At 37.8% G+C, this 24,013-nt stretch overlaps 1 protein-coding gene across 2 annotated transcripts in view; it reads left to right on the plus strand.

The window, feature by feature from the left end:
- The window catches only part of OtopLa (proton channel otopetrin-like a), a 19,216-nt gene extending 5,185 nt beyond the window's left edge, over positions 1-14,031 (plus strand). The window contains exons 1-9 of one of the 2 annotated variants that reach the window (XM_018513648.1): positions 145-511; positions 1,414-1,641; positions 8,370-8,715; positions 9,486-9,594; positions 9,704-9,864; positions 9,944-10,100; positions 10,214-10,719; positions 10,951-11,278; positions 11,411-14,031. In XM_018513648.1, coding sequence (XP_018369150.1) covers positions 1,442-1,641; positions 8,370-8,715; positions 9,486-9,594; positions 9,704-9,864; positions 9,944-10,100; positions 10,214-10,719; positions 10,951-11,278; positions 11,411-12,105 — 2,502 coding nt within the window. In that variant the 5' untranslated portion in view covers positions 145-511; positions 1,414-1,441 and the 3' untranslated portion in view covers positions 12,106-14,031. Of the gene's footprint in view, positions 1-144; positions 512-1,413; positions 1,642-8,369; positions 8,716-9,485; positions 9,595-9,703; positions 9,865-9,943; positions 10,101-10,213; positions 10,720-10,950; positions 11,279-11,410 lie in introns of those variants that run through there. The other variant, XM_018513649.1, reaches the window with a different exon arrangement.
- Positions 14,032-24,013: the final 9,982 nt, after the last annotated feature.

Consider the following 24,013-nt stretch of genomic DNA (forward strand, 5'->3'; position numbering starts at 1 on the left):
AGAGAGAGAGAGAGAGAGAGAGAAGAGCACCCCCGCGACTCTATATAGACCAAAAGTTCTCGCGTTCGCATTGCGCTTGTGCGAGAAGCTGCCGTTGCCCGGGAAGAGACCTCCCGGCCAGCCTCAGTCTCCGGGATGCTGGGGGCGGCGATCGTGATTCTACCCCCATTCTCGTAGCGCTCCGATAACACAGCCCGACTGATTGCAGCGCGGTCCCGTTCGTTCCTCGACGACCACTCTCGAATTAGCCCTCGTCTCTTGCCTCCGTTCATCTCGCTCGGCTCGGCGCGCGCGAGTAGAGGAGCCCGGGCCTCGTTGTCTCCCTTGAAACAGGTCCACCCTCTGTTGGCGCCGCCGTTGCCGCATCCGTCCGTCTATCTCTTGTCTCCCTCTTTCTCTCTCCGGGGATTCCAATCCGCCCTCCGTCCCTTCTCCGCGTCCACGCTTCACACCCTTTTCCGAAGCCGGGGCGCAGTCACCGCGAGAGCCTTCAGCCAACCGCCTCTGGCAGGTGAGTCTCTCCCGTCATCTGTCGTCGCGGGTGCGTCGCGACGCTCAAAGTGGTGGTCGTTGTCGGTCAGCGGAGCGTACAGTGCACTAGGACCCTGGGAGATTCAGCCGCGCTCGTGTGTGCACGGAATTTTCATTAGCTCGTTCAACCAAGTACGCGGGATCAGAGACCTACGTATTAGGTCTTGGCAATCTCTCTCTCTCTCTCTCTCTCTCTCTCTCTCTCTCTCGTTTTTGCTCTATCTCTCTCTGCCATTCAACTGCCTCTTGGTATTGCTTACACATTCTTTCCCATTTGAACGTAAGCCTCATCTTCCTGTTCTTCCGCAATTCAATTCTGCATAGGCGATTCTGCCAACGATTCACCAACTGTAACGCTACAGAGCCTTTTCCCTCCTTCCCGCTTTCGTAGAATGGAGAAGAATTGAACGACATATCTTCAAGATTTTATTGTCATAAATGAACATAAAATATAGAAATATCAAATATATTTTATATATACATCTTATGTTATATTTCACACATACACGTATATCATACGCAATATATTACGCAGTACTCTAATGTCTCATCAGAAAGGGTGTGCTCCATTTCTGCGCTTCAGCGAAGAGAGCCTTAATGAGACAAAGAACCAAAGCGCAGGCGCTTCTGAGAAAGAGGAGATTTCGAGAGATTTAGTTAACTTGGATTATTCGAGATTGTAAAGATAATTTGCGATAGTCAATTAGTTAATACAACGGTTTAATTGAACTCGATTAATACCGAGGCGTGCACCAAAATGGCCGCACAGTAGGTACCAGCGCTCCGAAACACGACCACCACGTAGGGGGCACTTGAGCTCGCGCTAGGGGGTATTAGATCGATTTGTTACAAGATCGTTGAGTACCTTTTGACGATCGTCAGGAGCTCGTGAGACAAGACGAAATCCACGATGGTGGGCGGTGGCGACTGTAAGGTCGCTACCGTAGAGGTAGAGGCGGCCTCCGGAGGCGACAACACGGCGACACTTCCGGTCACCAGGCCCCTCAATCCGCAAAACTCGCCGCCGAATGCACAGGACAACGCCGAGAAGAACAACGCCGCGAACAAAGAAATGGAGCTGAAGAATGTGCGATCTACTCCGGCGAAAAAGTAAGGCGCACGCTGTAGCTGAGACGAGCGAATAAAACGATTTTTTATTTAAGGATGTATCAGGTGTATAGTTTCTGCAGAAAATTTATATTTTCTGTATAAAAATGAATATCATATGAAACAGTTTATTATTTATATTTAAAAATACAATTTATAGCTTCAATGAAAATTTCTTCATTTTTTTAAAATTATTTTTTTAAAAACATCTATTTTTTTCTTGAAATAATTTTTTATTCATGTTCTAAATCGTTACCAGATTTTTTGTACTACGTTTAAATATAATATAGAAAAATAATGTTTTCATAACTTTTTTATCTCATTAAAAAATACGTGTAATACATCCTTAAGAATGGCCGCTGATTTGTTTCGAAGTTGCAAATGTAGCGTTAATAAGTACCTATAGTAGATGAAACAGTTTTTGCATAATCCGTTTCTTTCGAGATAATTTTGCGCAAAGAAGATATTATTGCAAAGCGCTTCCCTCTAGTGTAAAAAATATATATTTTTCGTTCATACCAATATGTTGAATGAAGCAATATTCTTTCTTTTTGAGTAAAATTGTTTCAGAAAGAATGGGTGCAATTATTCTTATCATTCATTACAGTTCGCTAATTTTGATCCTGATAATTTTTCTGGAGCATTATTGAGAACTCTGGATGTTTTTCTATGCAAGAATGAAATCTAGGTCAAGTATAAACGTCATTTAGTCCGGTCGCTGTGCGCATGCTAATGAAGCATAATTATTTAACGACATGTTAATTACGTGCTTGTGAATTTATAATCTTACAGTCTGGCGTGACTTATAGTACGTACAACACTGATTCTAATCAACCAAAGCATAATAAAAGCCAATTTATTCAAAACTAACATAGACCCAAATTTTTGTTTTGCGCCTTACAGCGACATGTTAACACTTAAGAATTACTATATGAAAAGAACAATTTTGCTGAAAGATTTGCAATTTTACTCGACAGGTTTAAAAATAATTTTGTTGGACTATCAAATAAATCTTGTTAGAAACTCAAACTCTGATTACTAGAATCAAAATTTTAATATCAAAATTTTTTGCAACATTACTTATCACTTTTTAATTTTTAATTTTAATGCAATTATTTTGATGCCCAATAAAATTATTATTAGATCTATATGCAGCGAAATTTTAAGTTCTTCAACAAAATCGTTCTTTCCGCGTAATTTCTAATTAATAAACACATAATTTTTTTATCATTATATAATTATTGCAATTAATGTTTGCAAAGAAATTAATACATTTTCTGTCGTTTCTTACGCGGATGCTTAAACATGATACTTATCTACAATTTTCAAAAACAAGCTATTTCGTGATGCGATATTAATTTCCGGCTACTTATGTGCGTATGAAAGCTTCATAGCTTTACGAATAGAGAAATATCAATATATTCCCGTCTGTACAAAAACGTTGGTTTCCGAAACGTGAAAGACAACAAGCTATTAAATATCCACAAAATGAACGTGATGCTACGCGAATAAAATAAGAATAGAGAGTGAAATGAAGGATATAAATATCAACTATAAAAATATGCACGATAAAGAAAATTGATTGATCGTCTACGCAGAATGGCACGGTATTTTAATATTGTAAATATACTTTAAATAAAGTATGTACGGTAAGCACATACATTTTATACGTTAAAATTCATGAAAGTAATCTTTCGAGGCAATTGCATTACAATAAAATTTTTATTCTTTTTGTATATTCAAATAACTTATATTAAATTTGCTTCAATTAATCTTATTAGTCATAGAAGGATAAAAAGTGTTGGTCATGTTATTTTTGTAAAGACATCCGGCTTGCTAGAAAATAGGTATAGTAACAGAGGTCCCGAAATGGAAACGAGAGAGTCTAGTTTGGTTTGCATTTCTATTTACGACATAGTTCATTAACCCGTATGCAGCTGGGTATGCATCGCTCGTCTATCTATGTACGGCGTGCATAATGTAGCTAATAAATGTCAATTATTCTTCTGAAAAATATTGATTAAAATATTCAATTAAAAGAAAAAATTCTATTGTTACGATTTAAATCCTATAAATTATAAAAATGTAATTACTAAATCGTTTTATCTAAAATGCATTGCATTCTTTATTATTTTCTTGCATTATGTTTTTTCGTATGTACATATATGAAAAGAACGATTTTACTGAAGTATTTAAAAATTTATAGGTAGGGGTACAAATTTGCAAATAATTTGGTTAATCTGTCAAATTAATTATGTGAGAAACTCAAGCATGATAAGCAATGCTGGAAAAAGTTTCGATATTCTTGTAACCAATCTGTGTGAATGTCCTACATAATTATTTTGATAGTCCAATAAAATTACTTTTGGATCTGTATCCAGCTAAACTTTTAGATGCTTCAGTGAAACTGTTCTTTCTATGTACTGTTTTAAATGTGTCTGTATCTGCATCTATATGTGTTTGTGTGTGTACATGCATATGTATGGGTAATAGGTTTCACAGAGAGAGAGACGTGACACAAAAACTATATAGAGCCGCGGATAAATCGGACAGTTCGCGCGCTACTTTTCAATTGACTAATATTGATTTGACGACAAGTGTAATATGCATTTCGCGACGATGCAATAGGTGGATCTCGGATTACACAGCCGCAGTCGCAATTGCATTAACGTGGTCTCAAGCCGATGCCACCGGCAGTCTACGCGTTGCGCCCGCCACAAAACAGTGCCGCCACAAATCTCACGCGAGCGCAATTCATCCTAAATTTAATTAACACGGAAATTGAAATTTCCATTTGTGTTGTGAAATACAGACGCGATTTATATCGAGATACAGTGATCTGTAACAGTTTTGCAAAATTGTGTTTTGACATTGTAGTGCCGCGAAATTGTGCAGTAGTGATTTTACAAAGTTCATGGTAATGCGAAGGTGTTGAACGGTTTCTGTGTATATATAATGGAATATGTAATTTAAAATATGATTGATTCGCGCAAGCTAAGAAATTTATTTAAATTATTACAATTATTAAAAATTCTATCGCTCTCTCGGTGCAAAAAGAAATCAATCGGTAGAAGAGCCCCTATAGTAATCAAAGAGAATCGATGGAAACTCGATTATATCGCCAATCATAAAATTATTATAGTTGGCTTCTCTCGTGTTGACAGGCAAAGTAAATAGGCCGGAAATAGATGTTTGAAGAGACACGGTCTTTTGTGGGACAGATACAAGAATTTATCGATTAGAGATGAATATACCGGTTTTCTATATAATTTATCTAACGCTTATGTAATTCTCAACCCATAATTTTATACTATTACACAATATGCGGCGTAATTGATTCTTGACTTACATTGCGATTTCTAACACGCCCAATACTCGAACGGTGTGATTCTCGGAAAGTAATGCCGTGAAATGCTTGAAAGGATTTGAGAAAGGATAGAGCCTTGAAAGGGATTGAGGTGAGGTGAGGTTAAGCCCATAAGAGGGCGAGGAAACAGGGAGGAGCACCGGCGCCGAAAGTAGGTACTTCGAGATATCGACCAGTCAGTCTGGACCGTTCCACGTTCGCGCTGTTTCCATTTTCTCGTTCGCTCCTTGTTCGCAACTGGAAAAAGGCTGGCTGCGACACTGCTTCTTTCTCGTAAAGCAAACAAGATTGCGAGACACTTTTCTTCAATGTTACTGCCATTTTTAGTTTTAGAGAGAGCGTAATTAGCTAACTTGTTCTCAATTGCATAAAATCTGTAGTCACAAGACCCAAGATGCGAGATTCAAAGAATCGATATAATCTTTCTCGTTTTGTTTCAATATTAAGAAAATACGGCCATCCCAATGTAATATTTTTTCAAACTTGTGGAAATGACGTATTCGATGATTCAATATCAAGAGTTCGCTAATGAAGTGAATAGACCTTGATATGGAATGGTATCCAAGACGAGAAACTCACCTATTGTCATTGAGGCATTCTATCTACCAGCCTAGTTGTGGCGAACAATAGCCGCGAAGTCTGCCTGATCAATCCAATTAGGAATGGTTAGTTACACGATTCCTCATCTAATTAATATCGAGGAACTAAATTCGCGCACTGTAATTAACACGCTTACTCGACTAAAACGTTGACATAACAAATAAATGACATAAACTAGACATACAATAATTAAATAGTTACTTAGACGCTTTGATCGATTTGTGATAAATTTTCTTTTAATCGAATTGTTTAAAGAATTTTAATTTACAAGGAAAAAACTCGCGAAATGTTTGATTCTAATTTTAATCTTCCGTCTGAAATCTGAGTCTTTTTTGGCACAAGCGAAATTTCTCAAATTTTTCTCCAAAATAAAGTTCAGATTCTTTTTCTCAAATATCTTATATTATAATATTTATTCAGTAATGTAACATAGATGTTGAAAAGAAATATTGAATTTTTTCACATTTTTTGAAAGCCTAAAACCGTGAAAAACTTAGGCTGAAAAGTTAATAAAATTTTATATACATATAGATTAATAGATGAATTTAGAAAATATCAGATGATGTGGAAAAATAAATTTAAAGGGTAAAATTATTCTTTATAAACTTTTGCATAAAACATTTATATTGAATAATTTTTTAAATATAACAAAAAAAAACTAAAGATTATTTTACCTTCAAAGGTAAAATAATCTTTCAACCTTTAAAACCTTTTTTCGCTACCAAAAAATATTTTTTAAATTCTATTTATGTAATCAATATGTGTTGTATTGCAAAGTTTCATTAACCTTCAATTATAGCTATGAAAATTACACAAATTCTCTAAAGCGTTCTGTTTGAAGTACAGAGTGCAAATAAACCTCCGCTTTATAGCGATTTTTTTATCTACAATTTAGAAACTCATATTACCAATCGTATAGACTGTACAATTGTCCAAAAATTTTCACTGTGGACTCAAATGATCCATTGCTGTAGCCAAGGGTTAAAATGAGAATTTGACGCTCCGCGAGATTCTCTTATTAGAATTTAATTATAAAAATACGCAGTGTTAAAAAATAAAAAGCAACGAGCTATATTTTCGCTGAATAAAGTCTCTAACTCGGTCGCTAGAAGCAAGTGATCACATGAATGTCCTCCCCTCCGTGACTCCTTGTTACCCTTTATGTAATAAATTATGACAGAAGCGACTGCTTTAAATAAAAACTGCGATTCACGCTCTCGTAAGACGGAAAATATCACCGCCTCTGCTCTAACGTGCATCCGGGGAGAAAAAAAATTCCTGACGCGAGTGTACATGCTCGTGTGGGACACAATAAAGTCTACACCCCAACCCATGAAATGCCACGGTGACAAAGGGCGGTTAAGCCCTTCTCGACGTAGACGCATCGTATACATACATGTCGGCGCGCGGGCGTCATTGCATTGCGCGGAGCGGAGTGGAGCGGAGTGGAGCGGAGCGGAGCGAGGCAAAGCGGAGCGATGCGGCCCCTCCTGCGTGCGCGCTGCGCGGCCCCGTTTTCCCGTGGAAAAGCCTCATTTCCCGCGCGATTGATTCCCGGTGAGATCGCACCGAGTTTGCAACCGGCATTATATATAGACTATCGATTGCGCCGCCTAACCTTTGAGTGAGAAAAAGAGCGTAACGAGGATGAGAAGCGCGGATAAGTACGTACGAGATGTTCGAGCGGCAGTCATGCTCGTCGATTAAAAGCGAATGCACCAGGTCAACTGTTATTGAAGATCGACCACTTCGCTGCGTTTCAATTAATCGTGTCACTCGAATCAAGTTCGTACCAAGATCAAACAGTGCTTGACCGAAGTTAACAAAACTATTATACTAATTTCTAAAATACCACCGAGTGTTCAGATTCTGTGTTCCACAAATGTCAATTTAATTGTATTATTTTCGATTAATGAACGGTGTATTGCCGAATAAGCTTGTGTGCCAGTGTATTATTTATCAGGTATAGATTGTGTAATTTAAAAAAAGTTTGATTGCTGATAGATAAATAAATAGTCATAATAGTTAACTGATTGCTCGGTTGTTCGATTGCTCAATTGACAATTATGTTATTACCTTTCTGATTATAAAAAAATAAGCTATAATACGCGTATAGGTTGAATAGAATATCCGGGACACGGTGGTTATATTTGGTAAAAACAATGAAAATTCAATGAGCCCGAATGTCATTATGATTGAAAGGCGAAAACAGAAATAGGACATTCGTGCGAATCGACTTGCACGATCAACGAGCACAACAATCGGCGTTCGTTATTTATCAAAGTAGGGCACGATGCAAGTGGTGTGTAAAACAGCGATAATAAATGGCTAATAACAATTAAATTAATAACAAATAATTAGTTAAAAACAATACTAATTAATGCAAAACATTTATCTAAACAATGATTGTGCAATACTAAAAGATTTTATGCGAGCAACTGCATAAACGTTTATTTAAAAGAGAATTTTTAATTTTAAAAATTATCTCAGAATTTTTAATAAAAGTCATCATGGAAGTCGAAGTTGTGCCTTTCGTCGATAAAAACGCAAGCAGAAAGGACACCCTGCCACGACGGGGTAGCAGAGTGCAAATTATTAAAAGAAAAGGGTAAGACCATTATTCGGACATGACATGTTTGATACGACAAAATAATCTGATCAAGTTTTTATCTGTCGATGTAACTGATTCTTGCAATATAGATTGACTATCATCTGTCAGGTGTCATATTTCGTATTATTACGCTCATATCGTTTCTGATTTCAGAACGTCGCTCTTCATCATCATGAGCTTCATCTATTCAAAGCTACTCGTAGTCGTGTGCATTGCTTACGTGATAAGCGAAGTAGTGACGCACAAACTGCCGTTGTACTATTACGAGGGATTCTTCACATACCTTTACGGCATGAGTATCCTGTTCCTGTTGTACGTCTTCTGCTTCCTCCTTCAAGAAAGCGCTTGTTGCGCGAGAGGAAGCGATACGCCACCACCGCCTCCAAGACCACCCAAAACTGGCTGGGCCCCTAAGGAACCTAAGGACAAGAATAAGAAAAAAGATAAGAAAGAAAAGGATCAGAAGCAGGATAAAAAGAAAAAAGAAGCGACTACTCAGGTTCTTTAAAAATAGTAGCTTTTCACAAGGAATCTCTAATCTTTCACAAAGAATTAAATTTAATATAAAAACATATTATATAGAAAAATACATACAGCTAATTAACACAAACTATAGAAATCAAAGCCTTAAACGGTCTAGCTGGATCTTAATACTTGTATAATTCTTATGTGAATTTATATACTACGTATGTAGTCCCTAGAAACGCGCGCCGTATAAATTCACACAAGAATCATACAAGCATTAAGGTCCAGCTAGACCATTTCAGGCTTTGATTTTTATAGTTTTTATTATCTCACACACACACACATACACATATACGGTCTTATATATATTACATTGCTAATTAACACATTTTCAATTATGTAGTCAATATTTTATACGTCATTAAAGGGCTCTGTACAAATTATATGGAAAATTATGTTACAACAGGTTACTAATTTTGAGCCAGTTTTTTACGGTTACAACGCACGTTATCCGCGAAATGTATTTCAATTAGCGTGATCTAACAATAAGTTACGCAGATACTCTCAACATGTATGTTTAATAACTGCTTTTTATTTCAAATATCTTTGCCTCATTTTTTTTAAGTCTGACAAAAAATATAATTCAGTTTTTTAAATCGTAACTAATTTCAATAAAAATTTATATTTAATTATTTTTATGATTTAATTCTTTAATCCGTAAATTTTCTAATGTAAAATCAATTAAATTTCCGAGACAATGTGTTTGAACTGATATATTTTATTTTATTGGCATCATTTTTTTAGGATACAACCGATGTTGAAGCTGGCGTTGCTACGCGAGTCTTGCGAAAACGAAAGACTTCGCAAAATGATCATAGCCATGGAAGCTTCTTCCTCAGAATTGGTGCAATAGGTAAGTCCACAATTTTCGGTGATATTGAACAATTGTTTTTATAACAATTCTTGCAATTAAATAATTGATGCAAATAATATCAATAAATTGATTAAATGTAATTTATTAGCGTTTGGACTTGGTACTATGGTATACAACGGTTTGGAATTCGGTGCGTTCTTCGAGGTGCCACCTACATCACCCTGTTATCAAATTCTACAAGGCATTAATCCGGTGTTGCAAATGATCTTCACCTTTATGCAGATGTACTTTATCTTCATGAACTCTCGAGTACGTATTTGAAATTGTAAAACAAACTGATAAAGACGAGAGAACTTAAGAAATGCATATTACGATATTCTCTTCGCAGTTGAATATTCATCGCTTTAAAGTCATCGCCCGCTTTGGTCTGATGCACGTGGTCGCGACAAATCTTTGCGTATGGATACGCACACTGGTTCTGGAAAGTCTCAAGGAGATCACTCAGTATCACAAAAAACTAGGCCAGTTTCAGGCGGGGATTCTCGGTAAGCGATCTACATTTACAAAGTTAATCAGTACCGTCGTTTTAAACTGTCGAAGCAGTGGTGCGCCAAGTTCAAGTACTGGCGATTGTACGCTGATGTGTTGACATTTGCAGAGAGCATTAAACTGCACTCGATGCGAAACGCAGGGGCCATATTGGGAACCGAGCCGCGCGACATGGCGCAATTGCGAGAGGCTCCTCTTACGAGGTCAACGACCGTCGCGCCGACCGTCACCAGCACGGTTGTGACAGTCGGCACTGCTCTCGGTCGCGTAATGACAACGACAGCTAGATCAATCGCGGATGCGTTCACTTCGCCGTCTCCAACATCCACCTCGACCACCACTTGGACGACCCCGTCAACAACGCCGTCGACCACTACCTTCGCGTTGCCTAATCTGACGACCACCACGGCGACAACTTTATCCACTCTCTTGACCACGTTCACACCATCGACCACCAGCACCACCACCACTACCACTACCACCGAGAGGATCACCACTATCCCGACTACAACGAGCACCAGTACTACTACAACTACCACGCCGTCCACTACCACGTTATGGTCGCAGATGATAGAACTACTGAACACCGCGCCACAGAGTGACATAGACAACCAAGTATGAACTATATTTTATTACATCACTATGAATAAATGGGCGAGTTCAAGTTGACAAAGTAGCTAGCCTGTTCATCCAGCGATTGAACATAATTGATTATTACTTATGGATCCAATCAATCACATTCAACCGCTCGACGAGTAGGCCAGCTGCTTCGATTGATTTGAACACAACCAATATTACTGAGGCAGCGAGCGGTGAGATTAAAATCTTTCTTCCTCTCTTTTTCAGGTACCGCAGATCTTTGACGTGAGCAATTTGACAAATAGCAGTGATTACTGGAGTCCGAATTTAGGTATCTACGCGGAAGCCCTAACGGAGGATGGCACGGTGTCCAATTCGTGCGGACGCGTCAATATCATGGGAACCATCGTCCAGGACGCGGCGCCATACCTATTTCCATTTATAATCGAGTACAGTTTAATTGGAGCAGCAGTGATCTACGTCATGTGGAAGCATATCGGCCGACATCCGCGTTGGCCTCATCTAGCAGAGGCTGATCTTGAACGTCGTTTGGAGGCTATGCTATCGCGAAGAGCTGTCGCTCTTGCTCATGCAGGTAGTTTTCTTTCCATATCATAATCTTTTTTAATTCGAATATATCAGGTCAAATTTTTCTGTACCTTGCTAGAAATAAGAACATAATTTTCTATTTGTTCGAGAATCGAGTTGTCATAAAAGATATTATCAGGTCACACTAGAGTCGACTGCGTTGGAGCAAGCAAAGGTCTCTTCTTCGGTCTGCTTCTTCTGGTTGGTTCCCTGATATGCCTGATACTGTTCTTCGTGCTGATCCATCACCCGGAGTTCGGATTGCTCGCGATTTATCTCGCTGATGTGTCTCACTGCGTCTTAATGGCGTTATCTATCATCGCCATAATTATCGGCTTCATTCGCGTGCAGAGCCTCAAGTTCAAGGCCGAGGAACAAAGCGACCTCAATGACATCCTCCTGCGCGTCTCCGCTTTTGGTCTCTTCGTCTACGCCGTCTTTAGTGTGATCGCTGGTTCCTTGGCGGCCTTCACGCACGAGCCGAATCTGTTGGTGATGGTGACGGGATTGCTATCGGTCGCCCAGGTGGTCCTTCAGATGCTCTTCATCGCCGATGTGTCGCGCAGGCGAGTTCACCTACCAGAACACGATCGCAGCAAGCCCGGCAGACAGGTGGTTACTTTCCTGCTGATTTGCAACGTGACTATGTGGGTGATCTACACTTTCGAGACCCAGAAGGTTATCGCCAATCCGGTGCAGCTTGATTTCTACGGATTCCTCGCTTGGGCTATTGTGCAGAGGGTCACCTTGCCACTATGCATCTTCCACAGGTTCCACAGTGCCGTGACGCTGGCCGAAATCTGGAAGACTAGCTACAAGGCACGTCTGGAGTAGACGAGCGGGGAGTCCCGTCATAGTCAATCGTCCGGAGTGATCGTCGGTTGGAACGAAAGAGCGAGCACAAGCAGGTCAGGATGCTCGACGACCTCGATCACATACATCGATTTCAGGTCTCGAAAAAAAAGGTTTTTTTGAGGAGAGAAAAAGAGAGAGAGAGAGAGGGGGGGGAGAGAAAGAGTGGAAGATCGATTGGAAAGGTCGACGGACGGAAAAATTGCAAAATGACGGATCAGCCGGAATAAACGAACATATACAACGTGTCTGACACGCTTGTTGTACGAAGAAATCTTCGGATGATATCCAAATCGTTGATAATTGTTAAACAGTTCGAAGAATTCAAGTTGGAAGTTGAAGATATATCTCGTTGAGAAACCGTTTATCGACATCTGAAGAGGCACTTCAGTGATACAATCAAGGTCGATCTAACATCCTCGAAGAGGAGCTTACGCGTAAAGTGGAGCTAAATATGATCGTGCCGAATCGCAAAACTGTTTTTTTGTCTCCTATTTTGTGTATGTTGTATTTCTTCTTTTCTTTTGTTCTTTTTACGTTGTTAGCATTGATCAATAGAGACAACAGGGAGAAGGACGGATTAATGACATCTGAATGATTGACAAATATCTTGTCAATCAGACAGGCTTTTGCCAATCTCGGCGTAAAACGAAGCACAAAACAACAAAAATGTTAGCGCATACGCATTTCCCTTCACCGCGTTTCTCACCTTACACGATCTCTATATACTGCCACCAAATTTTCTACTTTTATATGTATAACGTTATATGTACCGTATATGTACCCTCGCCCCATTGTGCATTATCAAGAGCATTGTAGACAATTCGGTTCACTCGCGGGGATTTAAATTGTTCGATATATTTCCCGAATTTTTTCTTATTTCATTCATTGCGGATATGTCGGATCGCTGTGATATACTTTTGTGAAAACTTGAGTCGGCGTTGGCGGCGAATCTCCTTCTATTCGTACGTTAACGTATCTTTAAGTAAATACTTAAATATTTTTATAAGTCATCGATATTTAGCGGATGAGATTAGCCTCTAAGTTTATCGTGTTTGATTTACGCTCTCCGATATACGTATATCTTACGAGGCGTTAATTAATTTGGTATCAGAATTCATTCGTATCAAATTAGCTGACCGTCGAAGCAAACGGCTTCGCCTTTTCGTATTTTATTGAAATAATTTCACGATCGTAAAAGATAGTGTGAGCGGAGCTCTTAAATTTGTTCATCAATGCACACGACGTGTGACATAATCATCGCAAGTAAAACGAGCGAAATCGTCGTGGTTGCATTTTGCGCGGTCGAAGTTTAACTGCAGAAATTTCAAAAGAGGCTCGACGAAGAACAGGGTATAATTTCGCGGCGTTATTTGCTTAACGAAAGCAAATCGAACGACGTTTCAGTCTCGCGAAAGATCCTCTTGTTCTCGAAACGCTTCATTCAAATCGCGAGTGCTTCCTCGCATTCAAGAGCGCGCAATTAACGAGAGATCCGTCTCTTCAAAAGGGACATTTGCAAACGCAAGATCTCCATCGTCGTTTCCCGTTGCGTGCCGCAGAGTACAAAATTGTTTTTGAAATTTTACGAATCCCTTTATCGACACACTTTTTGAATATTCGTTCACTTTGAATGAACACGCCGACGACATCGTGTACCTTTGTCGTATCTTCATCGCGAGCAGTTGGCACACGGAGAGGCGCACATTTAAAGAACAACGTTATACGAGGAGTCAATGAGGAAGGAGACCCGTGTTTGAAGCCAACACGAGCGATAGTGTATAGAGAGTATTTTGTTTCATACTCGCCGAGTACTCTGAATGAATGGCATATACTCGAAAAGCTTTCACGAACGTAAGCGGAAGTTTGAGGCTCTATGATGCAGATTGTGTGGCTAAAACGTACGTAAGAGCAGCGCGGAGGAAGTCAATGATGACTTTTGCGTTTAAAAAGGCTTATTTTCGTCGAAAAGCGATTCGTACGTATTTGTCCTTTCAGCTAATTATTCCGACAGACGGTACGATGTTTAAACGTCAAAGATTTCCATTGTGAATGGCTTAATTCTTTGAGGGGCGACGGTGCAGCTTGTGTACTTCATGTATAAGTCACAGTATAATGTATTAGGTGCCACGACATTTGTGCGTTTCTATGTTGGTGCGATGTGGTTTAATTTGTGAACTACAGTGCCTAAGTTTCGCTCTAATACTGCTTCTCTCTTTCGGAGATCCTGCACAAAATACGCTGATTTTCTCAGCCCCTGAAAGAGTTAAGGGAGAGAATTTCTGGGGGAGGGGGGGGGCGGTGAATAGAAAAGAAACGAAGACTATAATCGGTTCACATGAATAGAGGAGCTCGCACCACTCACGAAAATATAAGAGATAATTATTGTCATCATTATTGATTAGTGTTTAAGCCTATCTCAAAGAGATCGATCTTTCGCATTTACTTCGCTATTGATATCGTATGTAGATCGTTGAGAAAAGATAACGTTCATCGTATAGAGACTATACTTTGTGAATTCCTCCACAATCCTTGTGAAAATACTCCCTTCTCCTGAGAAATATAAAGCACACATTAAATTTTATTTAATAAAATTTATAAATATGTAAATTTTATTAAGTAAAACTTTCCCGCGCGCAATGAGAATTAAACAATAATACACAAGACATGCTCGAAATCTTGACAGAAATCATAATTATACACCAGTCGACGTTTTTAGCTTTTGAATTTTAATTATTAGAAATAATATAAATAATAAGAAACGCGCTCTCTCCGTGCGCGAAATATGAGAGAAATATTGTTGCACCACAAGCTTACTAAAACAGCCATTAAGGGTCGATTAAACGTAATTATAATCCAAAGACGATATTAAAAAGTAAACACAATACAAATATATATAGATATAAATATAAATATATATATATATTATGAAGACTTGTACTAATTTTGATGTACGCAACTGTAGTTGAAGTGTTGCGTGCAACATGTAAATAATAATAATAATTACTCTTTTGTCAGCAAATTATTTATTCAGCAGAGTGTCTATGAAACGAATGTCATTACATTGCCAACAGAGTAATTTTTCAACAAATTTTTAATATTTTTTTAACTATTATTTTAATTATATACAAAGTTACTGAAAGTATATAAGCTGATTTTCTAAAATTATACGTGTGGCAAAAAGTATACAATATGCATTATAACTTATTGTTAGAAAAAAAAAATGTATATATCAGTACAAAGATAAACGTTTATGAACGTCTATAAATCAAAACGACACTCATGTATGTCTCATATTTCAGTCATTATTCAATTAGAAAATTAGATTTAATTAGAAAAAAATAGATGAATCAGCTTGTATGCACAATAATCTATGTTAATTATAGCTAAATTAATGTGGTTTCAATTAATGTTTTAAAATTGTGTGTACTAAATTGATTAATTATAAAAACACGTCATCACAAACTCTATGAGAGATAAATTTTAGTTATTTAGAGATTTTTAAATAGAGATTTTGAAAAGTCTTTTCGTTTCGTCAACACTCTGCACATTACGTCACAGAAGGCACAAAACCACAATGACAACATAAAGCAACAATTTCATTACGAGAATTAAATTAATTAACAAGGCACTGCCACACCGGACCAACAAAGCCGAAACGAATGATAGAAGGGATTCTAAGATGGACAGAGGAAAGATACGCGCAAATGCAGATAGAGAAGCAATCCTTAATTGATGATTTTCCGTAAAGAGAAAAGCTATAAAGAAGATATATATGAAACCGAAACCCTTCCACGTTTAAAAAATGTGAACGAGTGCGTAGTTCCAATATACGTATGCGTGATTGAAGAGTGAGAGAAGAGAGAGAGAGAGAGAGAGAGAGAGAGAGAGAGAAAGAGCGAGTGAGAAAAAGGTAGGCAGAAGGAAGAAGAACGGAACAACACGTGAAACGTTTTTCTTCGGCAAACAACGTCTTTGTATACTTTAACCCGTGTTGTAAGGAGAAAAACCCACGATTCTCTTGTATATGTACATCAATATCTCGATAGTAGCCGTAAGCCTAACTAGTGAGTCGCGGATTTGCGATAGGGCCGACGAAATGAATGTAAATGAGATTCGCCTGATTTAATTACAAATTGTGCGATGATGTTAATTTACTTCTTTTGCGTTTATTTACATTCATAGAATTATTCATGCAAATTCGTACAAACGCTATTTTATTTATTATACAAGTTTTTATTTATATGTAACTCGTATATGTTTATCACACGACAACTAATGACATCAACCTAATAAATCATATATATACTACTCAACATTGTGCAAACAACCGAGATTTTCTTTCATATTATTATGCGTGCAATTTTATTCCAATTATGTTCCATATTTACGGAGAATGCGTTTCGTTTCACGCATGATGTGCATGACGTATTATTTTATCTTTAAATATTCAGTGAACGATTAGGATGAAATGATATATTACGAGATATCATGCGTGAAATGGAACGCACCTTGAGCTGCATATTACGTTTACAGCAACTTTGGTATATACTTTTATAACTTCACCAAGTCGAGAATCCATAAGAAACAGATGAAGAAAGAACAAAAGGAATTTGCATGCGTGCCGGAAGCAAATCCGCGACGCATTATTATTTAACATAATGTAGTGAGTTTTCGATGTCTTCGAGTATAATTACAGTTTGTACACGTATACACGCAGTTTTAAGCAACAGAATGTACACACAACACACACACACACACACACACACACACACACACACATACGTGCGCACAAGTGACATCACTCATGGATTTACCAGAGACACATCGAGGAGGAAGCGAGGACAATGGAAGGCACAGAACGGAAGAAGTTAACGTTTCGTCGGAGCAGGCGATAATGACAGGCGGAACACAAAGAAATAAAATAAAATAAAATACCGTAAAAGTATAAATTACATGTTGTGGTGTAAGCAGTTCTTCGAATGTCGAGTAGCGACGAATACGTCTGTAAATTCATCAATTCGCTCATTCATCGATTCCTATTTTCATTGTATACCGTTAAAACCAGTTTCATTGTAACCCGAGTTACATCGGTACGTCATCGTTGCCGCATCATTTGTAACGATACACGATTATATTGGTTAATAAAAGTTATCTAGACGTAATATGTGTTTTTTTATTTCTTCTGGCAAAAGATATTTATAACAAAATATAATTATATATAAAATATGTTCATGTGTCTTTTTTTTGTGTTAATCTCTGTAAAATCTATTCATATATAAGAAAAATTATTAAAAAAATAACTTTGACATTATTTTTATTCACAAAAAATAAAATTGTGATTACATTAAAAAATATCTATATATTATTTTATATATATTATTAATTATATATATATATGGACAATTTTTTATTTCCTCAAACTACATTTTTTATAAAAAAAACCAATATCAAAATCATTCTTCTAGTTATTTATTTCAATTCTTATTATTTTTCCTATATACAAACAAGGATACTACAACAGAAAGAAATCAACAGATAGATCTTTTATATAAATATATATATATATATATATAATATAATTAAATTATATTGTTTACATATGATTTGTACCTCTCTCTGTCTTTTAAAATATTTCAACGTTATTTGTATTCAATTCCAAATACAAATTATATTAAAAATAAATACTACATAATATTTAATGCAGAATTTGTAATAAAAAATATTTCAAACACTTTTGAATTCGCAAATTTTATAATGGATAATTCACAAATGTAAAATATTTAAATTTTTTTATTTATATAAAATAAAATATATTTTATGTCCATAAAATGCGAATCAACAGTCAATAACGACGTTCGCAAAACAAATTCATGTATCTACTGTAGATATATTGCTTCGAATATTTCATATCAGGGGATGTAAGTAACTTGTACACATAAAATTTAAACTTTGAAATATTTCCAACTCAATGACTTGGATAATAAAAATGTTAACTTAATTGTGAAGATTATTGGCGGAAAAATGTGTGCCTTGTAACACAGTTGAATTTTACGTTCACCACAAGATGGTGGTTGTTTCTGTTAGTTTCGAAAACAGTGTACAACAATATACGATTTCATTACTTGTTTCACGTACGGTTCCAGTTATCATTAATATATTAACACTTTACATTTACTATTTGTAACAGGATGTTATTTAAACCCGCATGCAAAACATAACGCTGGTGCTTAGATCTAAGGTACACCTTGTGAATAATCAACCTGAGTTGTAATTATTAGGTCGGTTGAATTAATAACTGTTGCATTATTAATTTGGATCATATTATGCTTAAGTAACTTGCGCGTACAAAGTATGTTAAGGACATCATTCAAATGAAATCTGATACGTTTTCTTTGTAGTACAATTATATTAAAAAAATATTTGTGACAAAAAAATTCTAGTAAAATAATAGCGACTTTTACCTGTAAATATGGAAAAAAAAACATTTTTATTACTGATATGGAAGATTTTTTTCATTACATGAGAGGCAAAAATTTGATAAAAACAAAATTGTACTTTTCTGAATACATCTAAAAATCATTATATGCTATTATTATACAGAAAGAATAATTTTGCTAAAATATCTAAGATTTTAGTTAGAAAGAGAGAAAGATCTAAAACAATTTTGTTAGACCATTAAAATAATTATGTAGAAAACTCAAACATAGCAACGTTGCAAAACAATTGAATATTCTAGCAATCAGCTTGAGCGTCCTACATAATCATTTTATATGATAGTTTAATAAAATTATTTTCAAATCTATATTTAGCTAAATTTTTACTTCCTGTTTTTTCAGTGTACAAAAGAATGGTCCAAGAAAGAGTTAATGCATGTAAAACTTGATTTATGTAAAGAATTGCGGAACCAAATAAGCCGGACGTGAGTCAGGAACCGTAATTAACGAAATATTCGACTAGGAGTTCGAATGACTAGAGTATAACGTAATGCAAGTGAACGACGGGAAGACGGAAGGCGCGCGCAACGTTGACCGGGAGAAATTACAAATGAGAGGTGGAAAACGGCGGCCGGGCCGAAAGAAAGGTACACAAATGCATATGTATGGTAAGCGCGTATCGACGTCGCCAGAAGTGTTCGTTGGCTGGCTGGCTGGCATTGTGAACGACCGGTAAACAATTAGTCGCGCCGTATGGCGATGAATCATTATTAAAGACGACGATGACGAGCCCGACTGTCCTCAGGCGCTCCGTCGTCGTGCCGGTCATTCGAGCGGGCCTGGTTAACATGCGACATTAATTTGCGTAAGGTGTGTTTTGGGGTGCTACTTGAAAAGGCAGCAGCGGATGTGGGTGCGCAATAGAAAAGAGATGACGTACCGAGAGCGGGGAAGGAGGAGGAGGAGAAGAAGAAGAGCACTGGCCCCGGTGAGGCTTCGCCGGGTCTCATTTGCTTTTCAATGCGCTGCTTCCCTTCGTCTTCTTCTCATTGTGCGACACGGCCATTGTCGTGCCTCTGTACACGGTGTATTACCTGTGCCTATCCGTATTCGTGTCGGCGTGGGTGGCGACCGCGCACGGCAGCCGCGTTAAAAGCCCGATTCCTGAAACATCTCTCAGATACCTGTCCGTGTCTTGCATTTTTCGACGATAATCGCTAGAAATTATTCGTCTCCGATGTTCATCGGGCTGTTACGACTGTCAGCTGAAATCCGTGTTTACGGCTCGTTACATCAGACAAGCGCGAGAAATATCGAGGAGAGAATAATTGTAAGAGACTGTAATAGTGAGAAAAATTCGGCTCTAATGAATTCGTAATTACGAAGAGACATTTGAAAAGAAACGCATATACGTCTATGAATTATTCTATTCTATCCTAGTCTATTCTATTCGGTTCTATTCTATTGAGTAAAAATAAAAATAATAAATTGCCAAAATCAGTTTCTCTCGCTCAAAATTTTTATGTATCTGACACATTAAAAATTTAATTACTATTAACATCCTGTATTATGACCTCGTCTTTGGCCGTTTTTATTATTAGAGTTTATATTGTATTTTCAATAACGAGCAGATTATAATTTATTTTGCTTCTTAAAAATAATAAGTTACACTCTCTCTAGAATAATAAGTTACCCTACATAAACACAGAAAGAACGATTTTATTGAAGTACTTGAAAATTTAAGTCCCATACAGCACACTTTATCTTAGAGATCTTCCTGGGAACGTTCTCAGGACATCCTTCAGAACGTCCCTTGGAGACTTCTATTCTATATGAGGTAATACACAGACTTAAAAATAAGGATTCCCGAATTAATCTCAAGTTGGTTTCTAGAATGGCTGCATTCATGCAGTTATAGAGAAAACTGCAGATCAGTGAACGCTCATTGATTAGTTTTTTCTGCTAAATAAATCAAATAAGTTCTTTCCATGAATAAATAAATCAAATAGATAAAAGAGCGTGAAATAAGGTCAAGGTTGGTCCTTACTTCTTACTTAGTGCCTAGTAATATTTGTATGTAAATTTTAAGTAGCTACATCTTCAATTATATAAAAATAAAAATAGTTTGCGTGCTACAGATTTTTAACTATCTGCCTGTCGCTCGTCAACTACTCAACATTGCAAATTTGATGTCATGCGTACGGCTGCTTCGCTACACGATCCTCTTCTAATCTTCAGCTATTCGCATTTTCTCGCGGGGCCACAAAATGCGGGCCTCAGTGTTCAATTTGCTCAACTACGATCCATCATAGAGATAACAGGGCTACTGGGAATTCATCCTAAGTAATCTCGTGCTTGAAAGACCGATAACATTCTACAGGCAGGAGATTTCTCCTCATCAGTACGCGTGATTGCGACGTCAAAAATCGCAAGTCTCGTGCTTCCGGATGCCCGGCGGCTTTCTACTCTAGTAGCAACAAGACCACAGGCTGTTTGTACCGCTTAGGCTAATGAGGTACAGATGGCGATATTCTTGTGCGCCGTAAGGCGAATCGGAGGGTGAGACGTGGAGAAATACGCACGCACGCACGAGGGCAGTCGAATCCGGCGCAAGGTGGCTATAAGAAGGCTGAAGAAGGCTGAAGAAGGCTGAAGAAGGCTGAAGGCGGACGGGCGCGAGCGAAAGGGGTTGCCCTCGTTTGATCTGATTCTTATCTCGGCCAGCCGGTCGCGCGGTCGGTCCTGGCTACCGCCAGTGATCGCTATCTCACCGATACGCACCCTCCTTTTAACCCGGTGTTACGTTGAAACCTGCGGTGGTTCAGTGCACACGCTCGCCTTTTCGGCTGGGCGCAGATGCGCCGCGGCGCAGTGCTTGCATACCGGCGCGGATACATCGATCCTTGTCCGATAATACGACGCCCCTACTAACTGATGTCCGGTCGTTTCACGGTTTATACGCGCGTGTGTCTTGCGTATGATAAGCGAACGCTAAGATTTGCTACACGTTAGTGGTATCTCTCCGGCACGGAAAGCCTTCGAAACAACCGACTATCGCACCTTTCACTGCCAATTTCAACTATCTTATGTAACTCGTAAATCACAGTTTTTTAATTATGTTATATACTTTTGAAATAAGAAAGGGATATACTATATATTAAGTGTCTTTTTATCACAGATATCAAATTTTTATCCCACAATATTATACTTTGAGGGTCTTCTTGCATTGGATGCATAAATTACATTGTTCTCGGTACTAATTCTGGTGACGCATCCGAAAGGTCGATTCACGATTATCGTCCCGCACACAGTGAATGATTGTCATTTGAAGCCACAGCTGAAAGGTTAATTACTCGTTGCTCGGTCTGTGACTAATGCAAGATGTCACCTAAGTATCTCGATTATTTTCTCGAGACGAAGAAATTTTTCGTCAACACGCTGCAGCATGAAAGTCGAAATATTCGGACGCGATGTAGAAATTCGTAGGGCAAGTCAAAGGGACGCTTGGAATCGGCGCGAAACGAGAGCAGGCTAGAGCGGACAGCCGCGATTTCACACCGCGGCCGTGATTCGTGATTTCACGGCAGCTGCTCGCGCGGCAGGAAGTGAGACATCATACGTGTGCGCTGGCACTAACTTTCTTGCATAATGTGAAATCGGGGACGGGACGCGTCGGCCGCTCGTCTTTAAGACCGACAATCGCCAAAGAACAATGAAACGATGAATCGTTCTTTGGCAGCCAGCTCGGTTGGCGTACACCGTACAGAATAGATCAAACTGACTCCTTCAAAGATAAGAAAGACTATTTTCTACGAAAAAAACGGGATATTTTTTTATATTAGATTTAATATCGAATCACGGGCGCAAAACGAATCAAAAATATTTTCTTCTCAAGAGATGTAAGAGGATTAAAATAATTACTCGAGGCAAATTGACATAAATATCTTTGCATGTTCAATCTTTACGTTTTCACAATCTTTGCTCTTCTCTCGATACTTCTCTTATAATACTTTTCTGTTGTAATCAATTATAAGTGAAATTTAGACCGAGATAAAAATAAATTAAATAAGAGGAAGAATCTCATTTCCGTTTTAAATTAAAGCGGACCTTCGGACTTGATAATATTTACATGCAAATTTTGCAAATATTTTTTAGTTGTATAAACTGCATGCCAATTCGGTTTGTCAAACTTGAAACGCCGTCATAAATTGAAATTGGAATTCACGTATATAATGTCACTTCTTTTGCAAACGTCTTCAATTAGTTGATCATAGCCAATTGAATTTCTAGAATGTCGAAGCTTCTGCCTTTTAACTGCAAACAAGAAATTGTGAAAATACGACACAAAGTCATTTAAATAGAATGGGTGATGTGACGTTATATTTTTTTAACCACCCGACGACATTTCGGAAATTCAAAAGTTACTGTCACCAATCACCAAATTAAAGACGATTACAAAAGAAGAATACTTAACAGTGACGCAAAAATTGAAAACAGCTTTTCAAGAATTTTCTGTTGATAAAAAATACTTAAAATTATTTATTTATACGATTTTTATCTTAATAGTTACAGACCGCACTACGTACGTTATGTAAATTCTTTAAAATCTCTTAGAGTTAATGACTAGAAAAATATAAGATTTCGATCGTGATCATAACTTGCGTGGCATGCATATACGAGTACGTCACAGCCTCGTCGCAGGTAAGTCAAAGGCGATAATAGTCTTGGTTGTTGTTTGCACTTATTCTGAAAGGGGAAAGGGTTTCCGCTGAGGGGCGGAATAAGTGCATCCTTAATTACCTTCTGGCTCGAACCGATAAAAGGATAATAGGCGCATCTTCCCTCTATTTCCGTTGCGTTGGCCGATTGCCACGCTCCCGTCTACGGATCCCAATTTTTTAATAGTCGTCATTACGGCTTTCTCGATATAGACGGGCGCCGGAGATGTAATCCGTGGGCATCAAACTGGAACGTTCGCGTTCGGTATAATACGGACAGGATGCTAATTTGATTATTAGTCGGATTGCGGCAGTTACGAATCGCAGAACTGCTAAATTACGGTAATCATCGTTTCCCGACAGCGCGCGCTTTCTTATCGCGGGAAACACCGCGCACCGCAATTACAAGCGTTTATCTACAGGGTAACTCCAGTATATACGCTGTACCTAACAAAAACTTAATTTATTAAGTATTATTTACTATGTTTAAGGTAAATGAACTGTGCCGGTAAAAACTTTGTACTGTCTACTACCAGGAAAAAAATATTAGAAATTCGAAATATTTATTCTTCGTATTAAAAAAAGAATTTTTGAAACACACACCCTTGTATTTTTATTGTATATTCTAAAAGGGTAGAACATACGGCTATTCATAAAAGGGGGTGGGAGATGTCCGGTTTACGAAAAATTTTACAAATAATATTAAATAAAAAACTAATTTAAAAGCAAAATTGA

Source organism: Trachymyrmex cornetzi, unplaced genomic scaffold (genome assembly GCF_001594075.2).
Source record: "Trachymyrmex cornetzi isolate Tcor2-1 unplaced genomic scaffold, Tcor1.1 scaffold47, whole genome shotgun sequence".
Taxonomy (NCBI): Eukaryota; Metazoa; Arthropoda; class Insecta; order Hymenoptera; family Formicidae; genus Trachymyrmex; species Trachymyrmex cornetzi.